General features: G+C 34.9%; 1 protein-coding gene across 1 annotated transcript in view; it reads right to left on the bottom strand.

Annotated features, from left to right (window-relative positions):
• Pdlim5 (PDZ and LIM domain 5) overlaps nt 1–16,480 on the bottom strand; it is a 103,058-nt gene extending 86,578 nt beyond the window's left edge. The window contains exons 1-4 of the mRNA XM_017796390.2: nt 16,438–16,480; nt 14,271–14,689; nt 5,874–6,046; nt 5,510–5,546 (exon numbers count right to left, since the gene is read on the bottom strand). Of these exons, the coding sequence (XP_017651879.1) occupies nt 5,510–5,546; nt 5,874–6,046; nt 14,271–14,614 (554 nt within the window). The 5' untranslated portion in view covers nt 14,615–14,689; nt 16,438–16,480. The remainder of the gene's footprint in view (nt 1–5,509; nt 5,547–5,873; nt 6,047–14,270; nt 14,690–16,437) is intronic.
• Nucleotides 16,481–18,779: the final 2,299 nt, after the last annotated feature.

The raw sequence follows: 18,779 nt of genomic DNA on the forward strand, positions 1-18,779 counted from the left end.
TCACACAGGCACACACACATATGTAAATAAAAATAATAAGAATAAATCTCATGAAAAAATGTACAGGTAGAATTGTGAGAAGGAATGGGAAAACCCTGGAAGAGGGACAGCAGCAGCTAGCCCAGTCATTCTGAGGAGGACATCACTGGCATTTGGTCTAGACAAGTCTTCATTCTGTGCAATTACTCAGTGAATTGTAAGACACTGAGTAACTTCTCCCCAGCAGCACCTTCCTAGCCTTGTGTATCTGTGTATTACCAAACACACTTTCAAAAGTTACTCAGCAGTAGTGTCTCCCCTAGGAGAAACCAGGAGGTGAACTCAACAATGTACAGAAAACATGTACTAAAATAAAATTTATTTAAATGGCTAAATAATAAATACATGATTCTAAAATGCTGCATACTGAAAATTACAACATTCAAATTTACAATATTTTAAGACTAATATTTTGTGTACACTATATGTACTCAATCGTTTTCCTTTTGAAAGTTCTTCCTTCCGTGCTTCACTGGCACAGTTCTAACTGTAGTCAATTTCTAAACACCTTTACCTTTCATTAGGCCTTGATGGTCTCAGAAGTAAACAAAGAAACACTTTTTAATTCGAGGCACAATAGTAAATGCCTCTTCTTTTTAACTTCTTACACTTTAGCTGATCTTTAACTTCAATGATATGTGGTTTGTGTTGAAGATTCAAGGGGAAAGGATGGGAAATGGAAGACAGAAAATGAAAAGATGAATGAAAGGACCGTGCTAAACAGAAGCTGTGGAACTAGCATCTCCTGATCAGGTTTCCGAGTTCAGCATGGAGGGTGCATACTAAGAACTGCCTCGAGTCAAGAGCTATGAAAGAGAGGGGCCAGGCAGCAGCGCTGGACAGAAGGTGAACTGCCATTCAGGACAAGGACAGCCTCAGTTGACCCCACCCCCGCCCCCACCCCACAGCAGCTCTGAAAACAGAAAAGCTATTATAGGCTGTTCCTAAGCTGGCTGAAGTGATGACGCTTTTTATCTCCACTTCCCCCATATCCAATCAAGTCAGCTCACTGACTGTGGGTGCTGATGTGAATCACACAGGAAGGTTGCCTGCCGGATACACACCTAGCAACAGTTACCAGGTCCTCCTCTGAAGTGGAAACTCAGGGGCAGAAAGCAGCCAGTCAGTTACAGATCTGAGCAGAAAACCAAGAACTGATTACTCTGTTTCTCATATTTTTAATAGCAATAAAAGCTAGGATGGCTATTTTGCAAAGAATCATCAAGGAATTTCATTTCATTATGAAGTATTCTTGGATGGGATAAACAAAAAGAGTAATTTGAGGCAGCTTTTTACAGAGAGGACAAAATTATTAAACATATTACTAAACTATGAATCCTGCATTATAGGTCAAGATGTCAGAGATTCAAGTTTTGATTTTTATGTTTTTTAAATATTTATTGGTTATTTTTATTTTTTTATGTGTATGAGTATATTGTCTGCATGCATATAAGTGCACCTGTGTCATGCAATGACCAGGGAGGTCAGAAGAGGGCGTCGGATTCCCCTGGAACTGGAGTTATGAGCTGCCATGTGGGAGCTGGGAATCGAACCCGTGTCCTCTGGAAGAGTAGCCAGTGTTCTTAACTGCTGAGCCATCTCTCCAGCCCCTCAAGTTTTGTTTTCATATGGCTTTATGTATGTTTTGTTCCCTAGATGTTACAAAGACACAGTACACTTAAGTCTTCATTTTCTAAATCTTCACTGGATCTCAATAGGAAAGATTAAATTGGAAGTAGTCAGGGCTGCTGGCAAACCTCCCTGGTTCCTCATTTTGAATTTTACTGAAGTATTTAAATTTGGAATATAAACTGTTTGCCAACACGCTTAAGAATTACGCTTTCATTTCTGCTTCTTCTTCTGTTTCAGCTGCACTACTTTCTCGATTCCACGTACTTGCCACACTGTCTTCCTCCCCATCTCCTTTGCTTTGAACACTGCCTGAGATCATCACAGTCTGCTTCCTTTCCCCTCTCGTGTCAGCACCCAGAGGGACGAATTCCCAAAGGGCCATTACAGAATCTACAGCAATCCTGCTCTGCCTAAGCCAAATGTTCCATATTAGCCTACCTTATTATACTGGTAATAAAATTATCCTGGATCATCTTGTTTATATATTTATCTGTTATTCACTACAGTATCCATAGCACATAGATTGGTCCATGACATTCATATAATTACTCATTGGAAAGAATGAATTAGAATGAATGAATGTTCCTGATTCACATAATTTTAAACACATATCAGAAACACAGTAAGTGAAAAACAATTATTTGTCTAGAGAAAATTCAATTCATTCTATATTTTTAAGTTAAAAAAGGACAGGACTGCTATTCTGTATTCTAATATCTTAACTTTTACTAAAGTAAAAGCTCAAATGTACATATATCTGGGTTTTCCTAAAGGGCATCATAATAAATAAAATGAGGATGTTTCTGCTTATATGAGTAACGTATTTTATAGTAAGAAAAATATATTTGGCTGTGCAAAACACATTCCATCTTCTGACTTGTAAATCATGAGAAAAATGCTGAAATTTTCTAAGAGTAATTTCCCAACTTCATGTTAAAAACAAGCCTGTGATGGTCTGTATAAGAGACAAACAGAAACAAGTCATAAATTAGTTCAGTACAAAATAACATGTTGCATAAACTTTATAATTTTAAGCTTGACTTTAAGCAGGAATATACAATGTCCCAGAAGATTCCCTGGGCTCAGGCTGAGTTCTGGCAGAATGAAATGGAGCGTCTTCTGCGATCCTGGCTGGACGTTCAAGTCTCACTCCCACGCGAATCATTTCAGTCATCTGCACACTCAGTAAAACACTGAACAGGACTGAAATAGGCAGGATACCACTCCTTATTTTCAACAGCACCTATTTCAAGTTTAAAAAGTTCTACAAGTGTTCTTTCGTCTGTATTAGGACAAGTACTTTATTTATCTAAAATTCTTTCTAATAGTTCCAGCAACTAGTTATTTTTAAGAAAGATCGATTTTGGATGAAAATAGCGTTTTTACTCTACTACATCATTTCTGAGTCACAATTCAGTCTTCCTTCAGACATATCTTTTCAGAACAAGGAAGACTATTCAGGTATAGAAAAGATGTTCTTCCAGAGGCTAGAGGTGCAGTTGTAACTGTGATTGATGCCAGGTGCATAAAAACACCAAGGACACTATACCTCATGGAATACAGTGGAAGTGAGCAACACATAAATTCTACGAGTATTTTTTGGGGGAGGGGGTCTTTTTGAGACAGGGTCTCCCTGTAGCCCCAGCTGTTCTGGAACTTACTATGTAGACCAAGCCGCCTTGAACTCACAGAGATCTGCTTGCCTCTACCTCCCAAGTGCTGGGATTAAAGGCGTGAGCCACCACGCCCAGTTCTACGAGTATTTTTAAATGCATTTGACAGGCCAAATGTTATATAGCAGCAAATAGCTACCTGAAATTAATCAGTTAGTTGCTCCAACTTATCAAGAGTCCCCCTAGTCTATGTAACACCTGGAAAGATAAAAACTGATCTTTGAGTGCAGGCAAGCCACCAAGTAATGATCTTTATAAAAAGAATGATTCCTTGTTGTGTCACAGTATAACCAATTGTACATTGTTCACATAGGATGTTATATTAACTATTGAAACACTTCAGGAAGGGGAAAAGGTGATAATGCATCTTTGCCACTTTTACATTCACATTTTAGTAACTTCATACAATTAAAATATTTTCCAAATGAAATGTCAAAATGAGTTATTTACCAAAGTGATATTGTAACAAGTCTAGAATAGCAGGTTACTAGCCTCAAGGAAACAACAAGTACAAAGCTAAGGTAAAGGCAACTTTATTACAATCGTCTCAAAACTTCAGAATGCATTTATCACTGAATCTAATATATAATACATTATATTACAGCTCAGAAAGCATTCATAGTCAGATATTGTGCTTCCCTGAACTGCCTAAAACATAGCTTCCTAGGAATAGCTGCAATACACAGTAGTTTATAACACTGACTAAAATATATCTCTAGTATTAGAATTATTTAAATGGAAACTTATGCTATTTTCCTCCAATTTAAAGATGAAACAAAGCCATTTTCTACAAATCTTACTGATTAATGCCTAGAAATTCAGTATACCATAAAAACATTCACTAGCTTAGATACAGTTCCTTTGGTAGAAAATAGGATTTTTGAAAGTAACCAAAGCAAAAGAATACTGTATTTCTCCATTGTAAGCGGGAGCCGAATTCTCCTTCTTCCTTTTTCAGGAGCCAAATCTTGGCCCCCTTCCTTCTTTATCTAGTCACCTGAATAAGAACCTGCTTTAAAGGACACCTAAACCTACAATGAACTCTTAACAGTCTTCTCTGTTAATTTTGCTTCCTCACATGTGCTTACTTAGAATAATTTACAATCAACTTTGAACATTCTGTAATAATGAATGTGAACATTATCTTGAGAAATGTAGTAAGACAAAAAAATGTTTTCCAAATTAGACAAGAACATTATTTGCTCATCTGCCTCTGCTTTAACCAACAAATCAGATCAACCTTACAAAAATAATTCCTTTTCCAAGATCATGACTATAACAATGAAGATAGATGTAAATACACTAAATGGACAAGTCCCTTCATTTTGTCTTTGGTTGTACTCTGTGACCTACCGACTAGCACAAAACATATTCAACCTTCTCATTTTCACAATAGGAAATTGCTAAGAAGGTATAGAAAAGGCTCTAGTTCTCATAGTCAAATGTAATACAGATTTTTCTATCAAGTTCAAAAAACAAAAAGTGAGTGAAAGGCACGTGCTGGCTGCCTGGGTTGGGGAAGCAAGGCTCAGATCACTGTACATTAAGAGCACGTGCTGAAACTTCATGGTGCCAGTCACGTAATTTTGTGTATTTGGGACTAAAGACGTGAAGGGGTATCTTTTCCCTGTGGAAATAAAAAAAAAAGAGTGATAGAAGAGTCATAAGAAAGAGAAAGCAGAAGATTCTATACTAATTCCATCATGCAGAAAACATGCCTTATAAAAGCTTAATTTCACATAGCGGTTAAATAGCAAAGAGTTTAAGAGTAGAGAATGTTGGAAATATAGAAATTAGTACACAGAGACCTCCTGAAAATAAATTTTTATGTCTCAAATAAAGTGAATACAAGACAGCACAGGAACTAACTCACTAACATACATACTGTTAGCAATGCATCCCCATATACCTTTTTGCCTCGTTATTTCAGTACTAAAGGGAATATGCCTTAGACATAAAATCCAGACAATACTGACTAATTTGAAAACCCACAGGTTGCAAACTTAGGTCGCTCTAAAGGCATCATAGTTAAATGCTTAGCTTCTATTGCAAAGACAAAATACCATACCATTATAGTTGAGAATTTGAAAAAAAAAAAAAAAAAGGCAAATTGAGACCATTCACAAAAACTAAGCATTCAATATATAAAAAGGCAGAGAACTTACTTTGCCTTCTTTGTATTGTCACTTTCAGATTCTTTCACTGCAATATAATAACATCCAATATTAGTTTATTTTCATTTTTAACTTCAAACCCCCTTAATAAATTATCTGTATAAATCAATAACCAATGTTCAAGCCTCATAGAACAACTACAACAATCCACACTGTTATCACTGGCTACATAACCCGGCTGGCATTCTCCTCTCCCTCCTCCTCCCTGTAACGCCCCTGGGCTGGAATATTGCTATATACAGCACAATTTCAAAGCAAACTCTTCCAGGTTTGCTTTCCATAAGTGCCAAAGTCTAGATGTTACTCTCTGGGCAAAAGAATGTTCATCTCCTAAGATCTCTGGAGGCTCACTCACGATGTTCAGTCCCAGTAATCTGGGCAAGGATCCGGAAAGAACGAGACTGAGTTGTTCCAGTCCGTGGGCGCCAGTCTTCAGTGTCCTCAATCAGCCTCTTCTTACTCGCATCACTGTGAGTGGGGATGTGATAAAACTCTGTGTTGCGCTCCACAATGTGTTTTCTCGGTGGGCTAGGAAAAAGAGAGGAAAAAATAAAAAGAATTACAATTTAAATGACATTGAGGATAAAATATCCTCTAGTGAACTATTTATAATTTATGCATTTACTCCTCAATGTTCCTTTTATATACAGTTTGCTTGTGCATATATGCTTAATCAAAAAATATCTAAGTAGACTTTGTATTAGTAAGTGTAAACTTTTAAAAGGTGATTGAACACAAAGATTACCGTTTAGGTGGGATTTTCCTTTTAATTGACAGAAGAAGGTAGCAGAAGAAAGATTCGCGACATGAAGAAAAGGAAAAGAATAAGGAAAAATGAAATCTAGAAAAGGAGAAGTCTACAGCAGTCAAACCCAAACAATTCAAAATTACTTGTGTTGTTCACCCTATGACATGTATGAACTATGATTTAACCAGTTAACTATGAATCTGTAACTAAAATAGACTGGCTCTCACAAAACTAAGTGATCATATCTTCACTAGGCCCAGGAACAAATGGTTTATATGGTTAAACTAGCAACTCCCAAAGCAAGCTGGAACAGAACCAGAACTGCTGCAGTCTACAACGTCCTCAGTTGTCTGTACAGGATCTTGAATCCTATTAGAACTGTGTGTGTACAGGTCAGCACTGTGAAGATCTGTGGGGTCATAGAGAAAGAGACCATGACTGAAATATTGCCACTACCACTCTTCCCAAGTGTGGTTTTAGACAAGTCCATCTCACTCAGCCTTAGTTTTCTCCTTTATAAACAAAAAGGATCACATAAAGTAGTGCTGTTATGAGGACTAAGTGTGATAGCATATGTCAAAGACATGTAAGTATGGGACGTAAACACTTAAAGTTTGACAAGAAAATTCATATTTCTACTAATACAGCAACAAATACCAAGCAGTTTACAAAATACACTATACTTGGTACCTCAAGATCTACTGAACAAAATAAACAGCTCACACTTTTCTTAAAAGACAAGTGACAACTACTAAAGGTTTACTTTTGGAAAAGAAAAAGGAATGCAAGTCTTGACTAGCAGAATTCTGTCCTAAGATCTGAGTAGAGAAAATATTCTAAATGTAGCCAGATGCAGATACAAGGCCTGGTAGGTTAAGTCACTACTAAAAAATTATAGTGCTTATCACCATGCCACAGAGCTGTCATCATTCTAATGGTTACACCATCCAAACTGTCTCAGTACCCTGGAGTTTTTCCAAGTTAATAACACTGGCTTTACAAAGATATACACAGACAATTTGGAGCACTGTGTCTTCCACTCAGTGTACATTTTACAGAAGTCACTTAATATCTCCTAGTCAGCTTTCCCATTTTAAAAACAGGAATTGCATCTTAAAGGTAATTCTGAGAAAAAATAAGATGAATGATGTATGTAAATAGCTTTCCACAGGTCATGGTCCATAGAAATCATCACACTATGTTCTTTCAGGGTGACCAAAACACTAACTGCAATGCATGACCTAAGACTACACTTCATAGACGTAACATTAAAAAATAGAAATCAGCATCTGTGTACAATATAGTAAGATACATGATTTATAGTAATATTTCATGATTATGGAAGTGAACTAACAGACAATGATGTATCTGTGTACAATATAGTAAGATACATAATTTATAGTAATATTTCATGATTATGGAAGTGAGCTATCTAACAGACGATGTATGTAAATAGCTTTCCACAGGTCATGGTCCATAGAAATCATCACACTATGTTCTTTCAGGGTGACCAAAAAACTAACTGCAATGCATGACCTAAGACTACACTTCATAGATGTAACATTAAAAAATAGAAATCAGCATCTGTGTACAATATAGTAAGATACATGATTTATAGTAATATTTCATGATTATGGAAGTGAACTATCTAACAGACAGTTACGAATATTGAGAAAAATCTAGTTCTTTAAAAAAAACAGACAAAAAAATTTCTGAAACTAAGAAACAGATAAAAATACTAAAAAACACTGCCTTTATCATATAGAAAACAGTTCATATGTAAGTATTTGAAAAATTTTATACCCAGCTAACAAAAAAATCAAGTTTTAAATTTCTCTTTGGTCAGTAAGCATCATTTCTTCTTAAATTATGCCAAACTCAAGTTTAAGATTTTTTTTTTAGACAGGGTTCCACAGAACCCAAGCTGACCTCAAACTTGCTACATAATCCAGCTTGGCCATGAACTCCTGATCCTTCTGTGTCCACCTTCCAAGTACTAAGATTCCAGTATGTGCTACCACACCTGATTTATGCCATGCTAAAGATAAAATCCATAGCCTCACAAATGTTAAGCAAGTACTCTACCAACTGGGCTACATTCCCCAGCCCACATATAAGATTTGGTTCAGCCTCTATAAAAGTTTCATCTATAAAAACATGAAACAATGGTTTCAAACTACGATATGAAGAATAATAAAATGATCACATCTAAGTAGTCATTACTATGACATGCTCACAGAAAGTGTAGTTTACCTTAGACCTTATAGCATTTACCACCACAGCTTAAAGTCTTGGATTAAATTATAGGAATTTGCTAAGCATTTACCTAGTGTTTTATCATTCTGAAACTTTGATTATGATAAATATGTTCAAGAACAGAATAATTTTAACGATTTTATTTTTTAAAATATGTTTAAAATAGAATGTAAACTTAATTCTCAAGCAAGGAATTTACTTCAAATTACTTTAGCTCATCCACATTTATCTTTAAAACAAATACTAAATACTTAAACTGCATCTCTGCAGTGCACTGTCTCTAATGCTTATCCGCCCCCATAAGATAGTTTATTTCCACTGCACAAAAATTCCAACATATTCCACTGTTTCATAGAAAGATTTCTACTATAAAAGCACCTTTCTGGTGCTCCTTAATATTTTTGAGAATTCTTGTGCTGAGATGATACTAAGAAAGTTTGCTGTTGTTGGTAAGTTGAAAACAAAATGAAAAGTTACAGTGAGATCATGATGAAAAGTACAAGACAAACCGTTAGTTAGGTACTTACACAGTGCCAGGGTTACTGAGGGAGGTACAATACACACAAGAAAGATGCGATACACAAGAAAGATGTTCCCAGGATGATGGAAAACAGAGAGAGATGAGAGGAAACAAAAAGGAAAAAAGAAAAAATGAAACAGCAGAACCCCAAAATAATGAATTTAAAGAGATTTACACAAACACCATGCTTCAAAGTAATCATGGAAACACAAAAATATAGAACATTAGTCAAAATTCAGCCGCACTGCTACTATGAAGACAATTTAGCTATTGTTTCTAGCCCACAAAACACAGCTACTTTATTAATGCAAGTTCAAATACTAAGCTACTAAATATCAAGAGCCACATATTTTTTTAATGTCTACGTCTTTAGAAAATTGATTTTAATATAAACCCAAACTCTCATTATTTTCTTAACAAAAGACACAGAACAAAGAATGATGTTATAGAACATGCAGAAATAGAGCAGTTTATTCTGGGCCTTAAAAATATTGATTTTTTAAAAAAATTATTGATTGGAGAATTTCATACAATGTATTTTGATCATAGTCAGACCCCCTCCATCTTAAGAGTTTGTTTTAAAAATCAGAAAAATGTTTCTGTCTGACTTCATAGAAGCATAATACTAATAGCATCTGTCAACTCTTCACACAAGAGAATGTTACACTACTTGAATTTTTTTTAATGTAGTGACTGATGAAAATGCAGGAAACAAACACTGTAGACCAAAAATTGTGGGCTATCTCAAAAGTTCACACTCTTCTCTTTCTCTCGTGATCATCACTTTCTTTCATGACCAAATCCCAGGAACTTTAGAACTAGTATGTGATAACTACATAGTTCTATATTACTGATGACATGATTTTGTTCAGAAAGGTATAACTGACATTTTATACAGCAAAGGAACTTGGTTAATAATGCGTGAAGAGGGAAAACTTCAGAACATAATTCATTTGCATAGTCATCACCCCAACCCTGAGTGGGCTGATTTTAACCTAAAAACTCTATTTGAATATGACCAACAAACATTTTCCATATATTAGAAAATATGCTCAAATGGATTAGCCTCATTCACGGGACAAAATATGTTAATGTGGTAACATATAATCTGGTCTAGCTATGTTGCCCAATTTCTGTGTCCTGTGCAAAATATTCCTACAGAAGGTTCGATTTTTCAACAGTAAAATAGGCTACAGTTTTTCTAACCTTTCCTACTTCTTATAAGGGCTTACCTTTTAAGTATTTAAAATCTATACAAATACTGATTTATGGTCGGGAAAGATTCTACAATTATTCAAGAAAGGTGCTTTCCAACTGTAGCTTATACATATTCGCATAGGCATAACTTGGCTTGGTAGTCTCTAAAAGTAGGTACTAAGTCAAAAATAATAGAACAATTTAAAAATGACAACAAGCACATGGTAGAGAGTACATCCAAATTTGGCTTTGTAAGACTCAAAATCAAATCTTAGCTCCTTACAAGAAGCATAACGAGAAAATTATGCATTACAAAAGTGCATAGTAATACCTAATAAATTAATGGATCTGAATCCTATATTCTGAGGCTATCAATTTAATCTAAAATCTTCAATTTTATTTCAAGTGCTATATATTCCCTTTGTCAAACAGTCTGTTATACTGCCATAGCAACTGGCCAGTTTAATAATAAATCATAGTTATTAGCTTACCAATATGTTGGAGTCAATCAGTAGACTCTACAGGCAATTAGAAAGAAGGCACTCTAATAATTTAATAGTTAATTTTCTTGAGTATGTCCCAAGATAGATACTACACATTTCCAATTAGACTTTATGGTGTGCTGATAAAAGATTTTTCTGCATCTGTTCAAAATAATCCTAGTTTAATTAATAAAAAATTACTCTAAGTTGTCTGATTTTTACCTAGTTTTAAAGCTAGTCATCAGTAGCCAGTTTAATGTATGATTAGAAAAGCAAAAATGTCACAATGGTTTTTAAGATCTATGCCCAATGACGGAGACATTTAACTGATAGTATCTCCTTTGATGAATTTAAAAGTATGAACTTTCAGCAGGGAGGGGGGGCACATGCCTTTACAACACTCAAAAGTCTCAGGCAGAATGATCTCTGTGAGACTGAGATAGAGGTTTGGTCTACACAGTGAGTTCTAGGCCATCTGGGGCTACAGGGATACCCTATCTCAAAAAAAAAAAAAAAAAAAAAGGCATACAGACTTTCTAATACACACATACACACAGCACACAGAAGTCTAAACCTGCCCGTAACACTGTCTGAATTAAAACTCTTCAGAAAAATTAGAAAAATTTGTTTTTCTAGGAAATTTTATCTAGGGAATGCTGACTGTTAATATTAATTTGGAAATCAGTTTTATATGTTATTTACTAAAGGTACACATTTTATAATTTCTTATCTTTTTCTTGTAACACTCTTGACTGATAAGAACTAATTCTCTCAAGGACTTCCTCTTTTTAGCCATTACACAGCAAACTCCACACTTATTTTATGACATAATTAAACACTAATTACTACAAAGCAATTCAACATAGCATAGCAATGCAAACCAAACTTGTTGAAAATACTATGGTTTTCCTAAATTATAATTCTTTTGCAAAATTTAATTTTGCAAAAACCGAGCATTCATGCTGTTTACTCATATATAAATCACCATATTTCCTCTCCAGTAATGCTGATACTAACTTTGTCACGTGTGTTTTCTGTAAAGAGAAAAGCAATTTAAACCATTACTTGACCGTATTATTAATTTTTGCATCTTCCAATGATAGATTCTTCAGTATACCACATACAAATTGTTAGAAGACGTCACAGCCAAAAAAAGTTGAAATTAATATAAGATACTCAAAGGACTTACCTATTAAAAGCAGTGGCACATTATAATGCAAGGACATGTGGTGAGTGCAATACAAATCAGCTAAACAACTTGATGTAAAAAAGCTTCCTCAAGCCTGGAATGTAAAGCCCTATACTGTTCATCATGGTGTAAGAAGCAGAGAGAACAGCCTGCCAAGAGCAATAATTTACATGCACAAGAAAGATTCAAATTTCTTAAAGAAGGAAAAGAATGCTTACATGGTATTATTTACAGATATTCTAAAAAATATCAATATACTATCTAGTCTTCTAATTATTAGAAGAAACAGCTAATTATATCTTAGTAATGAGCCTAGCACTTGTTTGGTCATATGTTTATTGATCCAACACAAACCTAGGTGAGATGTGTATGAAAGTGGCAAAATGTCTAACCATTTAAAATCACTTAAAAACTAACAGTCATGATGCTCTGAGGTAAAGGCAACTCAGACATTTAATTTTACATCCTTCCAAACTCTTAAAACACTAACTCTTCAAGAAGACACATAGCTGACTAATAAAATGTCTGACTTACTTTTTATTTCTCTAATTAAATGTAGTGACAGAAAGAGACAGATTTGTCTTAGAATCTGACAGGCCCTGTGTTTTTACTTTCCTAACATCTGGACAACATTTGAAATCAAGCTATTTTCAAACACATTCAATCTTCAAATGCAAAGCAGTAGCTTGATTATTAAAGATGCAAAACATGTAGTAATTGCTTTTATCCCAAATTTTGTACAGTGCTGAACACCAGGCATGAGCTTAACAAATACTTGCAGACTAATTAAGAAGTGACCATAAAGGCCCTGGAACTACAGTGCTGTCTTTTTAGCCTATATCAAACTTTAAATCATCTCAAGCTTAATTATCAAAGCTATGCTTATAAACTACCAAATTTGAATAAGACATGATTACCTTCAGTGGATTTTCTTCTGAAGCTCGAATTTAATAAACATAGTAAATTTGTGTTTCAGTTTTCTGTGGGCTGGCATTTGAAAGGTGGCATCTTTCTTTTCTGGTTTCCTAGTTTGGTTACTCTATCATCTATTGTCATATAATAGTCACATGGGAAAAAAAGAATAGCACAGCCAATCAGACCTCAACACTATCATTTCTCTTCCTCAGATTAAAGAAGAAATAATATTCTTTGAATGACACAAATTTATTTCAACATATACATGAAAACTTTAAAAAGGCATCCAAACCACAGAGCCATACATGCACAGCCCAACAGCTTTGCCTGCTCTGTGCAGCAGCCTACAGATCCACCTTCTTTTTCAAGGACCTACGTTGCCAAGACAGCAGTGCTACAGAAATGCACAACCTCTTCTCATTAAATGAATTAGCATCCGGGAGGGATGAGATCTCGTAAAAAGGACCTATCTACAAAATTATAAGTTTCCTGGACACAGGCATCATGTGTGTGTGTACATTATTCCCCTTTGTTTTCCACTTAAAATACAATTTTGCCCCAATAAATCTAATCCAAAATTCATGTAGATCACTTTGCTTTCAAGTATCTTCATTAAGTGCTAAAACAAATAAAATAACCGCCTAGAAATAAAGGCTTCAAAAATAGATGTGCAATCTTATAATTTGGGTATTTAAATAATTTAGTAAGTTCAACAAATTCCTAAATATATGCTCCAACAGAAAAATGAATCAATTTTCAAAAGCCGCTGCTAATATATATAACATCTACTCATTTAAATGCATTAATCCTAGAAAAATCTATACAGAGCTTCTGATGCTAAATATCCCTTCACATTTTAAAATTACTGATTATATTTATAGAATAAATTCTTGCTAAACTTTATCTGAAAAGAATGCTTGCTTTTTGCTCTGAGTTAATGCTTCATACATAGACATGGGTCAGAAGTTAATTGCTTTTGTGTTTCCTAGATTCCTTCTGAGGCAGAGGCACAGGAGGTGTGTGTGTCGGGCAGGGGGTCCTTACAAACTCATGTTCTTTCTTCTTAGGGTGGCATTCATAAGCTGAGAACAATTACAACCACACTGTGTAAACTTGTGGTAGCCAATAAAAGGATTGCAATTTTGAGGAAGATAGATATAGGATCTGCCTTGCATTATAAGTGCCAGCTGCTCAATATTCTGTCTGGAATTGGAGGAAGAAGTGACAGAATATATTACATGGCTCAGAACATAATTAGGTTTTGATTTACCTATAATTGCTTTGCAAAAAGTCTCTGTCTATATAAAATAATGGCCACTGTTAATGCAGAAAATATATCTTCATCTTCCTTCAAAGAACAGCTGAAGGGAATGTAGATAGTGTTTCCTGAAAATTACCTGAAAGAAGGGTTTTGATAAAAGCAGAAAACACCCTTTGCCACCTACCCATTTTGCTGTTTAATGTCACCCTGGGATCCTCTTCTCTGTCCCTCTGCTAGCTCCTGAGTAGTCTCGGAACACACGCTGGTGATTGTGGGCTGCCGTGGGACATTAACTGCAGATTTACCAGTGTTCAGTGCAGTGGAACACTGGTCAGCACTAAGATTGGCATTAACATGCAGTCCAGATGCAGAGAATGGGGGAGAAGTGACAGCGGCCACAGGTGGAGGGGAAGCATGTGATGAAGTGCTTGCATGGGCTGGGGTGAAGGCAGACGATGGTGATGGGATGGATGTGATTTTTGGTGAAGACACAGAACCAAAGGGCCGTGCTGCTTTATTGTAGGCCATGTTGGTTGTGGAAGTGACTTTGGAGACAGCAGGAGATGTAATGGGCACAGGTTTAACTACTTCTTTAGGTTCACCCTATGTGAAATAAAAATAAACATATACAAAACACACCAAATACATGCATGATATACTGAGTAAAAACACATAGCTGATTTAAAAGAGACAAATACATCATGTTAGCAGCTCAAATATCACGTTTAGGAAAAACAATGACTTGATATAGCACACCATGCATGCTAACTGGTCTCAACATGCACAACACAACTGTATACAGTAAGTACATTTTCATTTATGAAAATGAAAGCAGTTTCAAAATATTTAGCACACAGAGCAGGAAAACCAGCCCAATGCCAAGCAAAACAAAAAGTCTAAAGGCTATCATTAAATATCAATTTAGATATATTCCAGAGGAAAGGTTTTTAATACACCACATAAACAAAATATTGCTACTGAAACATTTCTTACTTTAAAATATCCAAAGCCTCAATTATAATTCCATCTTTCAAAACTTTTTTTTCTTTCTTTCCATAGTACCATTACTTGATTCATGAAAAAGCACCAATAAGCTTTAAACTCTTCAATAAAAAAATGAAAAATTCATCTAACTTAGTGCACATATTCTATGATCATCTTGAATAAAGAATCTGAAAAAGAAAAAAACTCAGACTGGATGAACAAAACGCAGTCAGTCCTGTGTTTCTCCTGTAATCCACTGTTCTCTGTGACTGTTTGAAGATATGATTAAGAGACAGAATAAAATTATTTCTCTTTTTTCAAATAGTTTCATAAGGAGAAACAAGATTTTATATATTTCCTCATTTTAGGAGCCAAAGACTAGTAAGAAAGATCAATTCCTTCTAAAATCACCTGAGTTTGTAAATCATCTGAAAGCACAAAGTTATCCCTATGACATTGCAGAACAAATCCCTATTCATTCAACCATTCCAAAAGAAAACAAAACCTTGAAGAATCTATATTTTGGTAATTCTAGTATGCTTAATTTTAAGAAAAAGTGGTAATCTAAATAAACCTTACTAAAAATTAAGAAAATTAAGTAGCATAAGGTCAAAACAAGTCAAATTTTACAAATATTTTAATTTATTATTTTTAGTTTATGTATATGAGTGTTTTGCCTGCATTTAAGTGCACCCATGTCATGCAATGTCCATGGAGGTCAGAAGAGGGCATTGGATCCCCCAGAACTGGAATTACTGACAGTTGTTAGCCGCCATGTGGATCCTGGGAAATGAACCCAGGTCCTCTGTAAGAGCAGGCAGTGCTCTTAACTGCTGAGTCATCTCTCCAGCCCCCAAAACAAATTAATTCAATGAACTGCCAAGAAATTGATGGAGAAAAACGTCAAAAAGCATAAATGAAATGAATTCAAATACTGGTTTGGGACAATGTGAAGATGTATATAGAAAAAGTGGGATACTTGCTAATAACCGACTCCAAGAATACTCTGAAATGTTATTTGTGGGTACTACTAAAGGCATATCATAACATTCATTTTGGGTAATTACTTAATTATTCTTTTTAGAAAATATAAGTATGAAGATAGAAAGATTAAAAGGAAATATAAAAGAAATTTGGGCATGCACTATTAACAATGCATGGCTTTAGAAATAATGTTTTATAATATGATTACATATGATAATGTCAGAAGTGTTGATTTCTAGTTTCCTCTTTATCTTTTAAGGAAAAGAACCATGATCAAAACTGAGATTATAAATTAAAAGTCAGTATGGCATTCTAATATAAAAACAAAGGTTCAGCAGCTCAGGCAGAAAACCTGAATGGTAACCTAGTGACTAGAAGCGCACCTTCTGAACAGTGACTGGCTCAGGCTTGGATGCAGCAGATGCTCTGGAAGGGAAAAAAAGAAAAAAAACATGAAACCTTTGGTAACTCAAAAACTTCATATTAACAGAATTTTACTATTAATGTATCTTAAGATGCTAAATCACCAGAATAATACCTGCATAATTGCTAGTTCTCATTATCCACAATCTTCTAATAAGTTCATGTAAGTCAAATGTTACAAGAGCCAATATCCTCGCATACTATAATAAATTCTCTTCATCAGTGTCTACATCTCTACAAACTCCAATGAGAAGAGACAAAACACCAATCCTATTTGTTTTTTAGTCCTAACTAACCAATCCTAATTAAGGCTATTTCCCATTTTTAAAAAGTACCATAAATATGGCTTTCTGATCCTTGAGAGATATTCAATGAATCAACCTGAATCTCAGAGTAGTATTTGCCTTTTCTCCTAACATCCATGAACATATCCATAGGGTGTTAATTCTCTTTTTGAAGGTGACAACTATATTCTGGTTGAGCTGAGTCACTGAGTAATTTATTTGTATTTGTATTTTTAAATGCTTATACAAGTCAGTGTATTTATGGTTAAACATATATGGCTATGGTTAAAATTAATTGTCAAAGTGAGAGTATCTACAATTGCCTAAGAAATGAGCCTCTGAGCTTATGTGTGATAGATTATCTAGATTAGGTTAACTGAAATGTGAAGAGACACCTCAGCTGTGAGAGGTACCAATCCCATGGGCAGGGGTCAGAGACCGAATAAAAAGGAGAAAATGAGCTGAGTGTAGGAATTAAACTCCTGCTTCCTGACTGTAAATGCAATGTGATTAACTGCCTCAAGTTCCTGCTGCCACGCCTTCCCCATTAAGATGTTCCCTCAAACTGTGAGACAAAATAAACTCCTGCTCCCTTATGTTGCCTTTGCAGGGTAGCATTTCACAGCAATGAGAAAAGCAACTAGTATACTATGCTAAAAGCAGACCTGAATTCATCTACTAGTCTATACTTTCAGTAAAGGTAGCTGACCGTGTCCCAAATGTATCCATATTTTAGTATATCACCTAGCATGTAATGTTACCAGTAATGAACATGCAAGGGTGACTATTCACATATTCAAGCAGATTTTTATTTTTAACATACTTTGCATTCTGTGCCTTTTGGTTACTATGGATTAAATAATAACTGGCTTGAAGCAATCATCTCATATAAAATAATTATTATCAAATGAGGAGCTTCAAAGTTCACATAAATTGCATAGGATTAGAGCTGAACTCCCAGTCTGTTGATATATATTACAATATAATGACTGTATTCAAGGATATTAACAAAATAACTGAGGAAGTTACTGATATTTTATAGAATATTTACACAATATCAAATTACATTTAAAAATTGTTTGAGAATTGCATACATCATATAAATGTGTTTTGATCAAATCCATCCCCAGCAGCTCTTTCCTTAGCCCTACTTTAATACGTTCTTTTTTAATATACCGGAAACAAAATAATTCCTCTCATATTACACAAGCCCAAGGATAAGAAATCAAGGGTGAATTACAGAAATGTGAGCATAGTAGATAAATATTGAGAGATCACAAATAACATGGACAGTGAGTATCCCAATGAACTGTGATCAACACTTTTAGTAACTGAATTTTCCAGTAACAACTCATTTAGCTAAGCAGGCACCAAGATAACAATTAATTGGCCAGCCTAACAAAAGTCCGCAAAGGCTAACATTCGGGTATTGCAGTACAGGTTATCCTCTATGCAGTTGCATAACTTTCCATGTGTTCTCACAAACAATTTCTCGTTTAGCTTACAGAGCAATTACAACAAAGAAACAAGTTCAAATTAGGAACAATGGAATCTTCCTTTCATTGAAATTTCCACAGGAGGATTTAATTACAAAGAATCTACTCATTAAAACCACCCAAGACATTATTGAAAGGTTGCCAAATTGTTGAGAAGCTAGTACCCTTTTTCATCTGGACACGTTAAGGTAAATGGAGCATTTCTAGCAACATAATTTGGCTGGGGATGTAGCTCAGCTTGCCTGCCATGTGCAAGGCCCTGAGCTCAATTCTCAGGACCAAGATAAAGGAACAAAAATCAATTAATAGTTACTAGGCTGCCACACTTAACATAAAAGCATATATATTTATATCTAGATATGGATATGTATGAAAACAAATCCCTTAGGTTTTAGCATCAACAAAAGCCCAGAACAGCCAGTATTGTCACACATTTTAGAGTTCCATCAACTTATCAGGTTGAGAATGAGACCTAGCATACTTCATTAATTGGAAATTCTATATTTATACTGCTTAAAATGT

This window comes from Nannospalax galili, unplaced genomic scaffold, assembly GCF_000622305.1.
Source record: "Nannospalax galili isolate Female #2095 unplaced genomic scaffold, S.galili_v1.0 scaffold189, whole genome shotgun sequence".
In the NCBI taxonomy this organism is placed as follows: Eukaryota; Metazoa; Chordata; class Mammalia; order Rodentia; family Spalacidae; genus Nannospalax; species Nannospalax galili.